Consider the following 19,157-nt stretch of genomic DNA (forward strand, 5'->3'; position numbering starts at 1 on the left):
AATCCAACAACATAGCAAAAAAATTATACACCATGACCAGGTTGGGTTCATCCCAGGTTCACAAGGATGGTTCAACATATGCAAATCAATCAGCATCATACACCACATTAACAAAAAAAAGTCAAAAATCATGATCATCTCAATAGATGCAGAAAAAGCATTTGACAAAGTCCAACATCCATTCATGATCAAGACCCTCACCAAAGTGGGTATAGAGGGAACATTCCTGAACATAATCAAAGCCATTTATGATAAACCCACAGCAAATATAATCCTCAATGGGGAAAAACTGAAAGCCTTCTCACTCAAATCTGGAACAAGACAGGGATGCCCACTCTCACCACTGCTCTTCAACATCGTTTTGGAAGTCCTAGCCACAGCAATTAGACAAACCAAAGAAATAAAAGGCATCCATATAGCAAGAGAAGAGATCAAACTGTCACTGTATGCAGATGACATGATACTATGCACGGAAAACCCTAAGGACTCAACCCAAAAACTACTTGAACTGATTAATAAATTCAGCAAAGTAGCAGGATATAAGATTAACATTCAGAAGTCAGTTGCATTTCTGTATTCCAGCAACGAAATATTAGAAAAGGAATACAAAAATACGATGCCTTTTAAAATTGCACCTCACAAAATCAAATACCTCGGAATACACCTGACCAAGGAGGTAAAGGACCTATATGCCGAGAACTATAAAACTTTAATCAAAGAAATCAAAGAAGATGTAAAGAAATGGAAAGATATTCCATGTTCCTGGATTGGGAAAATCAATATTGTAAAAATGGCCATACTACCCAAAGCAATCTACAGATTCAATGCAATCCCTATCAAATTACCCAGGACATTTTTCACAGAACTAGAACAAACAATCCAAACATTTATATGGAACCACAAAAGACCCAGAATCGCCAAAGCAATCCTGAGAAACAAAAACCAAGCAGGAGGCATCACTCTCCCAGACTTCAAGAAATACTACAAAGCCATAGTCATCAAAACAGTGTGGTACTGGTATCAAAACAGACAGACAGACCAACGGAACAGAATAGAGAACCCAAAAATAAACCCTGACACCTATGGTCAATTAATCTTTGACAAGGGAGGCAAGAACATAAAATGGGGAAAAGACAGTCTATTCAGCAAGCATTGCTGGGAAACCTGGACAGCTGCATGCAAAGCAATGAAACTAGAACACACCCTCACACCATGCACAAAAATAAACTCCAAATGGCTGAAAGACTTAAATATACGACAGGACACCATCAAACTCTTAGAAGAAAACATAGGCAAAACACTCTGACATCAACATCATGAATATTTTCTCAGGTCAGTCTCCCAAAGCAATCGAAATTAGAGCAAAAATAAACCCATGGGACCTCATCAAACTGAAAAGCTTCTGCACAGCAAAGGAAACCCAAAAGAAAACAAAAAGACAACTTACAGAATGGGAGAAAATAGTTTCAAATGATGCAGCCGACAAGGGCTTAATCTCTAGAATATATAAACAACTTATACAACCCAACAGCAAAAAAGCCAATCAATCAATGGAAAAATGGGCAAAAGACCTGAATAGACATTTCTCCAAAGAAGATATACAGATGGCCAACAAACACATGAAAAAATGCTCAACATCGCTGATTATAAGAGAAATGCAAATCAAAACTACCATGAGATACTACCTCACACCAGCCAGAATGGCCATCATTAATAAATCCACAAATAACAAGTGCTGGAGGGGCTGTGGAGAAAAGGGAACCTTCCTGCACTGTTGGTGGGAATGTAAACTGGTACAGCCACTATGGAGAACAGTTTGGAGGTGCCTTAGAAATCTATACATAGAACTTCCATATGACCCCGCAATCCCACTCTTGGGCATCTACCCGGACAAAACTCTACTTAAAAGAGACACGTGCACCCGCATGTTCATTGCAGCACTATTCACAATAGCCAAGACATAGAAACAACCCAAATGTCCATCGACAGAGGATTGGATTCGGAAGATGTGGTATATATACACAATGGAATACTACTCAGCCATAAAAAAGAATGACATAATGTCATTTGCAGCAACATGGACAGAACTAGAGAATCTCATCCTGAGTGAAATGAGCCAGAAAGACAAAGACAAATACCATATGATATCACTTATAACTGGAATCTAATATCCAGCACAAATGAACATCTCCTCAGAAAAGAAAATCATGGCCTTGGAGAAAAGACTTGTGGCTGCCTGATGGGAGGGGGAGGGAGTGGGAGGGATCGGGAGCTTGGACTTATCAGACACAACTTAGAATAGATATACAAGGAGATCCTGCTGAATAGCATTGAGAACTTTGTCTAGATACTCATGTTGCAACAGAAAAAAGGGTGGAGGAAAAAAAATGTAATTGTAATGTATACATGTAAGGATAACCTGACCCCCTTGCTGTACAGTGGGAAAATAAAAAAATTAAAAAAATAATAATAAAATAAAATAACTTAAAAAAAAGATAAAGTAGTAAAATAACTATAGTAAAAGTGACAAAATATACTACATTTTAGTAGTAAAAATAACAATAACAATAATTTGTTAATAGACATGTCAGATAAAAAAGATGTAAATTATGACATCTAAAATGTGTGCTGGGAGAGTAAAAATGTAAAGGTTTGAAATGCATTCAAACAAGATGTTATCAGCTTAAAATAGACTGTTATAAATATAAGCCACATGGTGACCACAAAGCAGAAACCTATAGCAAATACTGAAAAGATAAAGAGAATCTAAGCATACCATCATATAAAATCATCAAATCAAAAAGGAAGAAAGCAAGAGAAGGAAGGAACAAAGGAATTATAAAATAGCCAAAAATCAATGAACAAAATGGCACTAAGTCCATACCTATAAATAACTACTTTAAATACAAATGAACTAAGAGTTCCCGGGTGGCTGCAGTTAAGGATCCAATGATGTCACTGCTAGGACTCAGATCACTGCAGTGGTGCAGATTCAGTCCCTGGCACAGGAACTTCAGCATTCCACAGGCATGGCAAAAAAAAAAAAAAAAAGCCAAACTGTGTTGCCTACAAGAGGCTCACTTCACTCCCATTACTTCACTTTCAGTCAACACATAGACTAAAAGTGAAGTAATGGGAAAATATTCCATGAAAATGAAAACCAAAGAAGGCTGGGATGTTTATATTTATACAAGACAAAATAGATTTTAAGACAAGACTCTAACAAGAAACAAAGAAAGGCATTATATAATGATAAAGGGTCGATCCAGCATGAAGATTTAATATTTATAAATATGTATCCAACACTGGTGCACCTAAATATATAAAGAAAATATTAACAAGCCTCAAGGGAGAAACAGACAGCAATACAATGAAACAAAGGACTTCAATGACATGTTAGACTGTATGGACTTAACACACATTTAAGTCCAAAAATCAGCAGACTACACTCTTCTGAAGTGAACATGGAATATTCTCCAGAATACATCCTATGGTAGGCCACAAAATAAGAATAAAGTTATGGAGACTAAAATAACATCAAACATCTTTTCTGACCAAAATGACATGAGACTAAATTAATCACAAGAAGGAAACAGGAAAATCCACATGTATGTGGAGATTAAAGAACATGCTCCTGAACAACCAATGGGTCAATGAAGAAATCAAAAGAGAAATGAAAAACCATCTTGAGATAAAAAAATATGAAAGTACAACATGCCAAAACTTATGGAATGCTACAAAAGTAATTCTAGAGGGGAGTTTATAGTGATAAATGCCTATATCAGGAAACAATAAAGCTTTCAAATAAACAACCTATTTTTACCCCTCAAAGAACCAGAGAAAAAAAAGAACTAAGGCCAAAATTAAAATTTGTACAGGGAAGGAAAAAACAAATCTTAGAGATAACTGAAATAGAAGTTAAAAGATAATAGAATCAATGAAACTAAAAGCTGTTTTTTTTTTTTTTTTAAAGATAAACAAATCTTTAGCAGGACTCAGCAGGGAAAAAAGAGAACTGAAATAAAATAATAAATGAAAGAAGAGACTGTGGTTATAACCGATACCACAGAAAAACAAAGTATGCGAATATGATGAACATTATACACTAACAGAGTGGAAAACCCAGAAGAAATGGATGAATTTCTAGGAACATACAACTTGTTATGTACGACTGAATAATAAAGAAACAGAAAATCTGAACAGTCTATTTATAGTCTATTTACTAGGGGATTGAATCACTAATCAAAACTTCCCAACAAACAAAACTACAGGAACAGATGGTTTCCCTGTTGAATTCTATCAAACACTTAAAGAAGTAATACTGGAAGTTCCCTTCTGGCCTAGCAGTTAAGGATTCATTGTTGTCATGTTATGGTTTGGGTATGGTCCCTGGCCTGGGAACTTCCACTTGCCTCGGGTGAGGTCAAAAAAAAAAAAAAAAAAAAGAATGAATATTACCAAACCTTCTCAAATGGTTCCAAAACACAGAAGAGGAAATATCCTAAGCTTGTAAAAAGATGCAGAACGTTGCCTTTGGGATGAATTAGCAATGGGATCCTGCTGTGTAGCACTGGGAACTCTGTCTAGTCACTTGTGATGGAACATGCAATGTGAGAAAAAAGAATGTATACATGTTAAGTGTAACTGGGTCACCATGCTGTAGAGTAGAAAAAATATATATATAAATAAAAGATAAAAAAAAAAGAAATACCCCAAGCTCATTTTATGAGGCCACCATTACCCTGATATAACCAGACAAGGACAGTCCAAGAAAAGAAAATTATAGGCCAATACCCTTGATGAACACAGATACAAAAATTTTAAAAAAATAGGAAACTGAATTCAACAATACATTAAAAGGATCATATACCATGAAAGTTATTCCAGGGATGCAAGGATGGTTCAATATCTGCAAATCAATTGATACGACACAACACTAAAAAAAAATGAAGTAAAAAATCATGTGACCATCTCAATAGATGCAGAAAAAGCATTTCACAAAATTCAACATCCATTCATGATAAAAACTCTCTATGCATAGAGGAAACATAACTCAACATAATAAAGGCCATAAACAACAGGCCCATAGCAACAACATATTTAAGGGTTAAAAGCTGAAAGCTTTTCCCCTAAGACCAGGAAAACAGGGATGACCATTCTTGTCAGTTCTATTCAGCACAGTATTGAAAGTCCTAAGCAGAAAAATTAGGCAATAAAAATAAATACAAGGTATCAAAATCAGAAAAGAAGTAAAACTATCACTATTTGCAGATGACATGATTTTACATACAGAAAATCCTAAACAGACTTCACCAAAAAACTTTTAGAACTAATAAATGAATTCAGTTGTAGGATACAAAATCAATATACAAAAATCTGTTGCTTTTCCATGATGCAACTGACCAGGGGTTAATGCCAAAATATGCAAACAGCTCATACAACGATATAACAAAAAACAAAAAAACCCAATCAAAAAGTGGGCAGTAGACCTAAACTGATATTTCTCCAAAAAAGCCATATGAATGGGCAGTAGGCATATGAAAAGATACTCAATGTTTCTAATTATTAGAGAAATTCAAATCAAAATTACAATGAGATGCCACCTCACAACAGTCAGAATGGTCATCATTAAAAAGTCTAAAAATAACAAAGTGTTGGAAAGGGGGGTGTGAAGGAAAGAGAACCTTTCGTTGTTCGTGGGGATGTAAACTGGTGCAGCCACTATGGTTAACAGTATGGAGGTTTCTTAAAAAACTAACCATAGAGTTGCCATATAATCAAGCAACCCCACTCCTGGGTATATACTGGAAGAAAACCCTTAATTTGAAGAGATACATGCATACCAATGTTCATATCAGCAGTTATTTACAATAGCCAAGACAAGGAAGCAACCTAAATGTCCACTGACATATGAATGGATAAAGAAGATGTGACATATATATGCAATGGAATACTACTCAGCCATAAAAAGAATGAAACAATACCACTTGCAGCAACACGGATGGACCTACAGAATATCATACTAAGTGAAGTAAGTCAGAAAGAGAAAGAAAAATATCATATGCTATCTATATGAGGAATCTAAAACAGGATACAAGTGAACTTACATATAAACAGAAACAGACTTACAGACATACTTATGGTTATCAAAGGGGAAAAATGGTGGGTAGGGATAAATGAGTTTGAGATTAGCAGATGCAAACTACTACATATAAAACAGATAAACAGCAAGGTCCTACTGTATAGCATGGGGAACTATATTCAATATCCCATAACAAACCATGATGGAAAAAGAATATGAAAAAGAATATATATATAAAATACATAACTGACTCACTTTGCTGTATCCCAGAAACATAACATTGTAAATCAACTATACTTCAATTAAAAAAACCTTGTTTTTCTATATAAGAATAACCAACTCTCAGAAAGAAAAATTAAAAAAAAATAATCCTACCTAAAATTGCATCAAAAAGAATAAAATACCTAGGAATAAGTTTAACCAACGAGGTGAAAAACCCTTATACTAAAAACTATACAATACTGATGAAAGAAACTGAAGAAAACACAAATAAATGGAAAGATATTCCATACGTACGGTCTGAAAACATTAACATTATGACCATACCACCCAAATCAACCTATAGATTCAATGCATCCCTATCAAACTTCCAATGACATTATCCAAAGACATTATTCACAGAAATAGAACAATCATAAAATCTGTAAGGAACCGCAAAAGACCCCCAATAATCAAAACAATCTTGAGAAAGAAGAACAAAGTGGAGGCATCACACTCCCTGATTTCAAACTGGATTACAAAGGTACAATAACCAAAACAATATGATACTGGCACAAAACCAGACACATATATCAAGAGAACAGAACAGTGACCCAGAAGTAAACCCATACATATATGTTCAATTAATTTATAACAAAGGATCCAAAAATAAACAATGGGGGAAAGAACAGTCTCTTCGATAAATAATGTGGAACTTGGACAGCCACATGCCAAGGAGTGAAACTGGACCATTATCTTATACCATATACAAAAATCAACTCAAAACCAAGTAAAGACTTGAATGTTAGATTTCATGAAGTGAAAAATATTCTGCACAGCAAAGGAAACCACCAACATAATGAAAATACAACCTAGAGAATAGGAGAAAATATTTATAAATCATATATCTGAATAAGAGGGTAATACCCAAAATACATAAAGAACTCATACAACTCAACAGAGAAAAGCCTGATTAAAAAATGGACAGAGGAACTGAATAGGCATTTTTCCAAAAAAGTCATATAAATGGCCAACAGGTACAGTAAAAGATGCACAACATCACTAATCATCTAATGCAAATCAAAATCACAATGAGATATCACTTCACACCTGTTAGAATGGCTATTATCAAATAAAAAGTGTTGGTGAGGATGTGGAGAAAATGGAACACTGGTGCACTCACTAGTGGAATGTAACTTAGTGTGGTCACTATGGCACACAGTATGGAGATTCCTGAAAAATTAAAAATAGAACTACCATATGATTCCAAAATTCTACCCGAGTATTTATCCAAAGGGAATAAAATTACTATCTTGAGAAGATATCTGGACCACTATGTTCACTGCAGCACTGTTTACAAGGGTCAAGATGTAGAAACAACCTAAGTGTCCACAGATGGATGGATGAATGAATATGGTACATACACACACACAAGAATATTATTCAGTCATAAAAAGGAAATCTTGCCATTTGTCACAACCCATATGAACCCTGAAAGCATGATGCTAAGTGACGTAAGTCAGAGAAAGACAAATGCTGTACAATCTCATTTATATGTAGAATCGAAAAGAAAAGTGAACACCTAGATACAGAGAACAGATTGGAAGTTACCAGAGGAGGGGGTCATGGGTGGGATAAATGGGTGTAGGTGGTCAAAAGGTACCAACTTGCAACTATAAAATAAATAAGCCCTGGAGGATATAAAGTATAGCGAGGTGACTATAGTTAACAATACTGTTTTATCTATCTCAATGTTGCTGAGAGTAAATCTTAAAGTTTTCAGGAGTCCCCTTCATGGTTCAGTGGTAACAAACACTACTAGTATCCATGAGGACGCAGTTTTGATCCCTGGCCTTGCCCAGTGGGCTAAGGATCTGGTGTCACCATGAGCTGTGGCGTAGGTGGCAAACACAGTTTGGATTCCATGTTACCTGCAGGTGCAGCTCTGATTCGACCCCTAGCCTGGGAACTTCCATACACTGTGGGTGCAGCCCTAAAAAGCTAAGAAAAAAAAAGTTTTCGTCACAAGAAAAAAAAAAAAACACAAAACAGTGACTCGAGATGGATGTTAACTAAACTTGTCATTTCACAATACCTACATATATAAAATTATTATGTTATAGACAAAACTAATACAATGTTATATGTGAACTGTACTGAAATAAAAAATAAAAACAAAAAAACTAATAGAGAGGAAGGAGGTCTGCAGAGAAGATCCACCAGTTTGGTCTCTTTTTTTGCCTCACCTAGTAAGGCAGAGCCAGTGTCTGTTCTTCATGGCAATGCTTCACTGGAGAGCTAGCTGGTGAAAGGAACATGGTGCGAGATGAGAGCCTAGGCAAAGTTTCGATGATGTTGCAGAAAAGCAATCATTGCTCTACATTCAGACCCATGCTCATAAATTATATTCTGAAACAAATTATTGGGTCAATGAGAACTTTTTTTTTTGTCTTTTGTCATCTTTTTAGGGCCACACCCGCAGCATAACATGGAGGTTCTGAGGCTAGAGGTCAAATTGGAGCTGCAGCTACCAGCCTATGCCACAGCCACAGAAACGAGAGATCCAAGCCACATCTGCGACCTACACCACAGCTCATGGCAACACCACATCCTTAACCCAATGAGTGAGGCTAGGGATTGAAACTGTGATCTCATAGATGCTAGTCAGATTCATTCCCCCTGAGCCACGACAGGAACTCCAATGAGAACATCTTAAAAGTGAAAAGTAGCTACTTCTAGAACATTTAATGTAATGAACCTAATAGTTCTGAAAGGTCTTAGAAAGAAAAGAAGCCCAACGGGATATAAACAAATATTTCATATGAACAGTACATCATCCAAACTGGTATGAAAAGAACAAAGGGATAGCTTAGTATCAGAGCGTGCCTTAAATTCTAAGTAAGTCACATCCATGCCCATGCCTGGCGGATTTTCTCCAGCTAATAAAATCCCTGGAAAGTACAGAAGAATAAGTTATCCGATTACTTTTCTGATTTCTTGACATGTTTATACAGGCAGGAGAGCAATATCTTAGCAGCTCTGTCCAAACTTTGTGCTTATTGGACCCTTGAAATGTGACACTGTACGATGCTTATATCAAGTTTACTTTAGGTCAGTCAGTTCCAGGAACCCAATGTGTAAGGAAGCTAAGAATGCAGCAGGACAGCCTGAATTTATTTCCCAATTCTGCCACTGAGTGACCTTGAATATCAGTTAAACGTTATGAATCCAGATTCAAGAATAATCTCTTAAGACTGAGTCTACAAAACACTGGAGATGGGAGGAGGTGTGAGCTTGGCAAGGAGAGAGAATAGTCAATTAGTATAATTGTTACGTTTTTAGGATACAGCATCTTCCGCAACTAGAAGTGAGAAATAAGCAGGCTTGAAGGTAATTTTAAGCCATGTTTTTTATATATAAGATTTTTATTTTTTCCATCATTGTTGATTTATAATGTTCTGTCAGTTTCTGCTGTACAGCTATATATTATGAAACAGACAAGAGCCGTTTATTTTAATGAAACAGGTTTTTCATTTTCTTGATCTAAAAAAGTAAAATATGCATTCTTTTTTTTTTTTTTTTTTTTTAGGGCTGCACCCATGGCATATGGAAGTTCCCAGGCTAGAAGTCAAATTGGAGCTACAGCTGCTGGCCTATGCCACAGCCACACTAGATCTGAGCCAAATCTGTGACCTACACCACAGCTCATGGCAATGCCGGATCCTTAATCCACTGAGCAAGGCCAGGGATCAAACCTGCATCCTCATGGATCCTAGTTGGGTTTGTTAACTGTTAACTGAGCCATGGAGGGAACTCCATAAAATACTCATCCTGATTAGTTTTTTCCTCTCTCTCTTTACCATCAACCTCCCAGTTTCACAGATGTGTAAACTAAAGGACTCTGACTCCTTGAGCTAACATTTATTTTTCTATTTAGTAAATTATTTGTACTTTAAGGATTGCTCCTAATGCCTCCTGTATGGCAGATTCTCTGTGCTTTCAAAGAGGAGAAGTGTGCATGTAGAATGCCTTTCTCCCAACCCTGGGACCTAGTACAGGAAGCCTGTAGTTAGCAGTGTTCTCACAAAGTTCTTGCTCCTTGTGTCACCCTCAAAGGCCAGCATCCAATATGAGATTTTGGTCACCAGTGCCATCTAGTGGTGATAGTGGTGGAGACAAGGAAACTACTGTCTGAAGTCTTTAACTCAAGATTGCAGGAGATCCCAGTTGAGATAGGCTGGTGGCATTGTTTACCTTTAAGTTAGGTTGGATAATTTCAGTAATAGTGCTTTATGACATTATAGTATGAATTTCACTCAAGGAAGAATTTTTGGTCTTATTTAATACCAATATTATTCAGATTTCATAAAAATAGCAAAAAATCAGTGAAATCATTTTAACTAACATAAACATACAAAACATCAAGTAAACCAAGTTCTTAAAACTCATTCAGCCTGCACTGTCATCTTCACATAAACCCCCATGGCCCTGGCTGCGCTGCCTCCTTGCTGTGGACCTTACTAACTGGCAGGCTGGAGAGCGGTAGCTCCTAAGGTGCTTCCAGCCCTTCTTTCTGGGTAGGCTTTCAAGGCCCCACTCTTAACATAGGTGACTCCCACAACCTGCCCTTTTAACCTCTCCCCTGTGCAACACGGGAAAAGACTGCTCTTCTGAGGGGAGTACTTGGCGCACTACAGAGGGCTTCTCCCGCCAGATTTGGGCTCAGTCTCTGTTATGAAGGGATGATAAAGAAGGGGAAGGAATAAGATTGGCAAAAAGCAAACAGAAGGTGGGGTGTAGGGATGAGAGAGAGGATCTGGGAGAAACTCAAGAAGGGAAATAACACTGCTGACTGGTGTTGGAAGTAATTGTGCGGTGTCCACATGGTGCTGCAATCTCCCTATACCCCAGTGATCATTCTATTGCATAACTCCCAACTTTTGATTTTTTTCTTCCCCCAAGGAGGCAATCTACCATAGTAATCTATCTACAATAGTTTTTTGTTTGTTTGTTTAAGAAACGCTAGAAAAAGCCCACCACAAGCTGTTACTGCTTCAGCAACTGGATGTTTGGGGAGCCACCAGTTTGAGTCCCAGAGAGCCTGTCTGAGCATTGCTTGAGCCCCAAGGGAAGGGAGAGGGGCCATTCACAGCCTCCTGCTCACCTGCTCTACTTCTGGGAATCCTGTGCTCCATTGTTCCTTCTCTTTCAGAGACCACTTCACCAGAGAAAGTAGCTGGGGGGCAGAAAGTAGTAGAAACAGAAAGGAATGAGGCAAGGTGCAGAGGAGGCTGTGGCAGACTCATGGGTTACTTATTCAAATTTGTCTTCCTCTTCTTCCTCCTTGACAGAACCCTAACTGTTTGAAATGGCAATGTGCCAAGTAAAATACTTGTTTTCAGAACCTCCTCTGTAACTAGTGTTGGATATTAAAATGTAAACCTAAGTCCAATGAGGAGGGTTTCTAGGAAAACTATCACTTCCCTGCTAAAAGGTGACAGACATAGCTGGTTAACATCCCTTACCTTTTCTTCCTGCCTTGAGCCTTGAGGTTGACAGCTTTGGCCATGGTAAAGGAAAATACCAAAAGAATTACAGAAATAATGGCTGAACATTGTCAGGGCTGATGAACGAACTACAACTGTTTACCTCAGATCTTTTCATGCAAGCAATATTAATTCCCATTTGTTTAAGCTATTCTTAGTTTAATATTATACCTCTTTTTGAGCAAAACACATTCCTAATTTATAGAGAGACAAAAATGTAACAGTTTTGTGTTGTGGATCTGCAGAGGCAGAGAAGACTAAGAAGGAACAGTCAGAGAGGCAGGGGAAGACTCAGAGAGGGTGATGCCACAGAATCCAAGGGAGGAGAGAGCTGGGTCAAGGATAGATGCTCAATAGTGAGAGATACAGGAGAAATGCCAAGTGAGAAGATGGCTTTAATGACGAAGAGGAAGTTCCTGCTGATTTGTGACACAGTGGTATCCACAGAATGGTGGTGGAGAAAGAAAGAATGTGGAAGGGTGAAAAGTAACTGGGAGTGAAGAAAGGGAACAGTAATTCAGACCAGGGGTCTCTGCCCTGCTGTGTGAATAATGTTAAGTTGGAACCTGGTCACACCCATGCATTTTAGTACCATCCACAGCTGCTTTTGGTGCTACAATGGCAGAGATGAGTAGGTGAGACAGAGACAGTTCAGCCCACAGAGCTGCAGAGTAGGAGCACAAGGTAAGGGCTTCCTAGTGACAGGTATCGCAGGCTGCTCTCTTCCACCAGGCATGCTTATAATAAATTCATAGCAGGGGCATATGAGGGAAACAACTGCAAGAAGGCTCAGAACCCACTCTCTGCAGACTATGGAAAAAGTAGGCTAAAAAGAGAGAGGATATTTTGTCATCGTTTGGTCTCTTGGGCCATAATTTCACCATCAGTAAATTGAATTTTTATCTGGGGACTGGAAAATCTAACCAATCAAGAATTGTACAGCACTTTGCAACTGTGAAATGTCACCGAAATGCTTAATAATAATAGAACTCTCCTGACCCCAGGATGCTGTGAGAATTAAGAGGCATACGCTTTCACAGTGCACGGAAGATGAAAAGCTCAGTGTAAGACATTACATCTTACTAACTACCATCATTACAAAAGGCAGGTAGCAGGCACAATGAACATGAATCATATGACTGCACAAAACCAGGAAGACTGAAACCGCTTTTTAAAGAACAAAAAAGGATGAGATACATTAAAATAGGAAGAGGTTGTTCATTTTTTCCCTCTAACCTTAGGAGATTGCAGCAGGTATATATGGTCATTTAGATTTTACTTTCAACCTCTTCTTCCTGCATTTGCACCAAAGAATCACAAATTATTAGAAGTGGTTGAATCCTTTAATAACTCTGATATCGAACCACTTATTTTATAGATAATAAACACAAGACCCAGAGAAGTCATTTATTTAGCCAAGGGCCTGAGCTGGCACAAGACTCCTTCTCGAGGTTGTTTTCCCCTGTAGCCCTACTACTCTTATCTTATCTCCCTGGGGCAGGGCAGAGGCAGTGGGCTTCTTCGTAGAGGGAAAAAAATCATCTGGCTGTAGTGATGCAGTTTTAGACAGCAGGTACCACGTGATTGCTGTGCCTTGGCTGGGGGTTGCCAAGGAGACAGTTCTCAAAGGTCAGTCCCCTAGAGAAGGGACTTAACCAGCTCCTTGTGACCCTCCTGCTCCTTCTGTTACAGGCACATGTCAGAGGGGCCCTACCAAGCTTGCTCCTGTAGAAATGTGCCCTTCAGCAACCCTCGGGTGAAGAAGCAGAATGGGCGAGTTTCAGACCAAAACTTCTGCCCTCCATTGCTTAAGTGACAAAATAGCACATGGCGTATTGCCTCTATTTTGAATGAAAAAAATCATACAAAAACCTGTTCTTATGGGGTTATGAGCCATTTTAACAATCTGAAGATCCTTCCACAGAAAAATGCACATATTTCATAAATTAACACACACTTCAAGGAGTCCACAGACCTTTTCCAATTCATGAGCTCTTAGGTGGGCATTGTTCCTGGACTACTACCCATTGCCCACCCACCACCTACAACTAAAATTATACTAACCATGGTAATTTCAAGTGGTAAGTTCCTAAGACATATTTTCATTTTTTTAAATCATTTTTTTGTATTCTCTAAATTTCTATGTTGGCCATGTTTTTTTGTTGTGCATAATCAGAAATATATATATAAAATAAAAGTACCCATCTAAAACTCCTATTGTCTGTATTCATACCTTAGCTTTCAAACATTCTCACAGCCCTTCATAAAGTTCAAACATGCCAACTGCTCAAGTGCATTTTTATATTACTGATTCTAATACTGTTTGTACTTCAGATATAACACATTTTACTCTACTTAGGTCTGACATATTTCAAGTAAAGGACTCAATAGAAAATTCCAAATCTATATATTTTATTATTCTAGGTGCTTTCACAAAAATGCCCCCAACCAAATTTGTCTGAGGAAAGGGTTCCACTGGCTATCTCAGTGGGTTAAAAACCTCTCTTGTGGAGTTCCTGTCATGGCTCAGCAGTTAGCAAACCCAACTGGTATCCATGAGGATGCGGGTTCGATCCCTGGCCTTGCTCAGTGGGTTAAGAATCCTGTGTTGCTGTGCCTGTGGCGTAGGCCGTTAGCTGCAGCTCCGAATTGACCCCTAACCTGGGAACCTCCATATGCCGTGGGTGTGGCCTTGAAGAGACCAAAAAAAAAAAAAAAAAAAAAAAAAACCAAAAAAACAAACAAAAATAAAACAAAAAAAAATCCCTTTCGAGTTTACAGCTTAATTTCTTCAGACCACCGAGGGTATTTATCCAGCTCTACAATTTTGTTCTCTTCAATGTTGGTCCAAGCTAAAGGAGAACCCAATAAAGCTGCATTGTCCAGGAGGCAGATTAGATCCCAAGGAGACCAGATACAGACTCTAGCCCTGAAAAGCAGCCATGGAAGGTGTGTACCAAATAAATAAATGACAGTACCACAGTCAAACTGCAACAAATGGGTAAAGTCATTTTTGAGAATTCTGGGGAATATCTGGTACAAGACCCAACAAGAATATACTTCAGAAGTTACCTCAATAAATAAGTGTCACAATATGACACTGCCTTAATGGTGTTCTACCCCAGGCAAGGCATTCCTGTCTCCCACCCTCCTATCCAGGTCTGGATTTCCAAGCAGGAGTCTCCTAGTCGGCTAGAGAGAAAAACATCAGCATGTCACTCTCAAAGGGTTGACTCAAGCCTGTGAAAGATCATGAGGGATGCAATCAGCAACATCCACAGGCCAGGCAAGGCAAGCATAGCCACAGCTGCACCAGGACTGATTGGCCAGTGAGAGTTCAACAGATAGACATTGCTCTAAAATTCCCTTTTCTCTCATGGGCTGAGAGTGGGAATGGCTGTGGGGGCTGAGTGAGCTCCTATAAAAGCTGAGGTGCTGCTGAGCAGAGGTGGTGGAGGGTAACCTTGATTACCAGTTACCAAGATGCCAGAGAAGCTGCCACTGGCTCAGCCCAGGGATAGTGAGCATTGTTGGCAGGACTGAACATGCACATACACCTGTAGGCTGCTTGGCTGCTGAGGGCAAGGCTCCCAGTGTGCCCTCTGTTAGAAGGGCAGTCTGGCAGAGCAGAAAGGGTGTGTGCTTAGAGGCTGACAACTCTGAGTTCAAATTCAGGCTCTGAATCAGTAATTATGTGGCCCAGGACAAATTCTTTGACCTCTCTGACCCTCAGTTTCTTCATCTAAAACACAGAGATATCAGTACCAATCCTGCAGGGTTATTATGAGGATTAAATTAAATAATTTATCTGGTATGTGTTAGCAGCACTCACTAATGGTAAGTTAATCTCTTGCTCCCTAGCCAAATCCATTTGCTGCTACTCAGCCTCAGTGATTTTCCCAAAGCAGAAATCTGACTTCTCTACTTAAAACATTTCAATGGCTCCTCTCTGCTCTCAAAATAAAGAGCAAAATCCTGATGATCTAAGAAGCCCTGCATGGCCTGCTCCTTGTCAACCTCTCTCCCTTGCTCTCCTATGTTCCATCCACATGGACCTTCTTTATGCTTTCAGAACACTTAATGCTTCCCACCTATGAAGCTGCACACAGGCTAAAAGCCCCTTCCTCCCAGATCTCATCTACCTAGTTAACAACGTCTCATAACTTCTTTGGGAAAACTGTTTCTCAACTCTAGACGAGGTCAGGCCTTCTGACAATAATCCCTTTACCTCTCTTTCACAGAACTTTGTCTGTTCTGTAATTACACTTGGAATCATTTACACTGTCTTAGACAGTAAGATCAAGAGGTAAGAAACAGTGTGCCCTTTTTTGATTACCACTGAATCCCCAGGGCTCAACATCAAGCACAATGAATGGCCCATTTTAGGAGCTTAAAACCTTTATTGAATAAATGAATGAATGAAAGTTCAGAGGAGGGTTAGGAAGCACTAGCTATTAATCTGGTTAGTACACCTCTGCAACACTTACCCATGTCCTGCCTGGCGTGCTTACTAATATTTAAGTCTTCTTTTCCTTGCTGGGTTTTCAGCTTTGTTGTATATATTCAACTTTAAATATTCCACTGCCTGCATATGACAGGCCCAGGAGAGGCAGCATGGTATGGAAGGGAGTGTTAACTGGTCTGAAGAGGAAGAGAGAGAAGGATCAACTCTTCCTTGAAGGCAGCTCTGGCCTGAGATAAGAACAGGCTTCCTACTCAATCTTTCCTTCTCAGGGGCATTTAAGTTGACCTCTCTCTGTTTGGAGGTAAGGATTCAACAGCGCAACACTTACTTGTTCCCATGAAGAGATCATATGACGTTCAGCAGGTACCTTTTCTATGATGGTTACCTCTGTCACACCTGGGGATGATTCTGGAAGAGGAAACAGAGTCTGTAAAGTTGCAATTGGCCCATTCTCACACATATCTCACACAATGATGACTGCTCTAGAAATACCAGGTATCTCTGAAGAGCATTTATTAACCCTGTGATAAAAGCAGTTGGTCCCTCAAAGGCAGGTGGTCTCATAATCTAGAACCATGTAATCTTCCTGGTAATAAGCATGCCACTACCCTTTCTATGCATCATAAAGATTCCTTCGAGTTTTCAGAAGGCTCAAATCTTGGGATTGCAGCAACAGCCCACCACAGCTGCTAAGAATTCTGGACTCCACTTCTCCTAGATCATACAACTAGATGAGTCCTCACTTCCTTTTGCATTCAGTAAAATAAGAATTATAATGAATACTTTCCTTGATAAGAGAAGCAGAAGAAACAGAAAGTGCTCTGAAAAAGCAAAAAGTACCATATATACAGTTTTTCTTATGCCTTCTGTTCAGTGTGTTTTCTAAGACATTGGGAAGCATGGCTCTGTGGTAGAAAAACACTGTGAGTTTCAAGCCATCTGACCTGGGCTGAGTTCTTGCTATACCCCCGATTGGTTAAGATGGAAGACCCTGTCCTGTCCCTTCAGGGGTGGTCCTATTTTGTACCATTCCACCAAAACTAAGATAGTGAATAATACATATAATTATTCACATTTTACAGCAAGGATATTGAAGGGTGAGAAGTTAAGCCACAAAGCCAATTCTCTATGGGTCAAGTTGAGAAATGAAGAGTTTGAGCAAAAGTAACGGCATGCCCCTTGGCACAGCCCTTTAGAGCAATTATCCTATGCAAATACAGAGTCTCGCTTTCATCAATCCTAGCAACCTACCACCACACCTACAGTAGGATTGAATAAAGAATTCTTTGCCAATAACCCAGCTGGTTACATAGGAATATCATCTAACTAGAACCACAGGGCAATGCAGTGTCTGGCATTGTAAGAGGACACACAACAAAATACATTAAGCTTTGTGGCTGAGGCATCCATTTCAATACATCCATCCTGAATAAACAAACTGGCACCTGTATGACACAGCTACTAGCTAAATGAATAGATACATAACCAGGCCACTCCGACCCACATAGTTCCCCTTTAGAAAGCTCTGGGTAACATGGATAACTGACCACTTGAGTGACCCACCTTTTTCCTTCATGCCCTGATTCCTATTCTTGTGTTTTAAATTCACCAAAGAGTGAATCTGCAAAATCCTAGCCACTCCACCCTCAGATCCTAATAAAGGTAGAGACCCAGGTCTGCTTGCTTGCTTCCAGCAACCTAGTTGTATGGTGCTTGGGCATACCATGTACCCTCCAGAACCTATGCATAATAAATCTTTTTTTACCCCAAAGTTTCCTGATGGGTGTTGCTGAGGTACATCTTCAATCATAATAAAAACTACAATGACTGGCCCAGGCACAACATTAGCTCCAGTCAGGGAAATATCTGCAGAGGCTCATCCAAGCAATACAGGCTGAGGTGAGTGCCTCAGGTCTTCCCAGCGACAGCATTGCTATCAATAGGCTGAGTCAGATACAAACGCACCATTCTTCAGTTTATAACAGGCTTGCATGGAGGGTCAACAGGTAGACAGAGACTGCTGTGATGCACTGCAGATGAGAGCATATGGTATTTAAGCTTTGAACACCTCCAGGATAGGGCAACTGGTCAATATGATAACTTCAAAAACTTTCACATAACAAGCTGGTTAGGAAATACCCACTGCAGAGACTCTGCTCGCCAAAATTTCAGCACTAGTAAGAAGGAGGTGCTGGGAATGGGGAGTAGAGGGACACACAATAAATTACATTGGTGTAATGCTCTATTCTGGGTATTGGTTTACATTATCTCACCAAGGCTTTCGACAATCTTGTAAAGCAGGCATCATTACTTTCTTTTAAAGACAGGATAGCAGATTCAGAGATATTAAATCCTCGGAACTAAATCTCTGACCACAGCTATGGACCCCAGCCTAATACTGCTTTTTCTATCATGTTGCCTTAGTAGCTAATTCTGACACTGGGGAAAGTTTTCCTCACACCACCAAGCAAATCTCAGACATCAGCTGGGTGTCCTACAATTCAGCTCAATCCTGACACTATCTACCAGGAGTCAGCATCAGATCCCACAGGTCAAGAATTCAGCCCCACAAGATTGCCCTCATGTCAGATGCCAACTGCAGGTCCAAGTTGTTACCTGTGCTTTTGACCGATTGGCTATATTTCAGAGGTTCCAGCCCCTGGGTTTGATTAGTCTGCTGGTGTGGCTCACAGAACTCAGGAAATCCACTTGCTCACTTGTTTATTATAAAAGACATTAAAGATCAAGTCATTTGTAGACTTATTAATGATACCCATTCTGCTGGTATGAGGTGGTATTTCATTATAGTTTTTATTTGCATTTCTCTAATAATTAGCCATGTTGAGCATTTTTTCATGTGGCTGCT

The 19,157-nt window shown here is 39.2% G+C and overlaps 1 protein-coding gene across 2 annotated transcripts in view; it reads right to left on the reverse strand.

The window, feature by feature from the left end:
- The window catches only part of TPGS2 (tubulin polyglutamylase complex subunit 2), a 67,188-nt gene that overhangs the window by 31,017 nt on the left and 17,014 nt on the right, over nucleotides 1–19,157 (reverse strand). For both annotated transcript variants that reach the window (XM_047794155.1, XM_047794156.1), the window contains exon 2: nucleotides 16,620–16,699. In XM_047794155.1, coding sequence (XP_047650111.1) covers nucleotides 16,620–16,699 — 80 coding nt within the window. The remainder of the gene's footprint in view (nucleotides 1–16,619; nucleotides 16,700–19,157) is intronic.

This window comes from Phacochoerus africanus, chromosome 8, assembly GCF_016906955.1.
Source record: "Phacochoerus africanus isolate WHEZ1 chromosome 8, ROS_Pafr_v1, whole genome shotgun sequence".
Classification (NCBI taxonomy): Eukaryota; Metazoa; Chordata; class Mammalia; order Artiodactyla; family Suidae; genus Phacochoerus; species Phacochoerus africanus.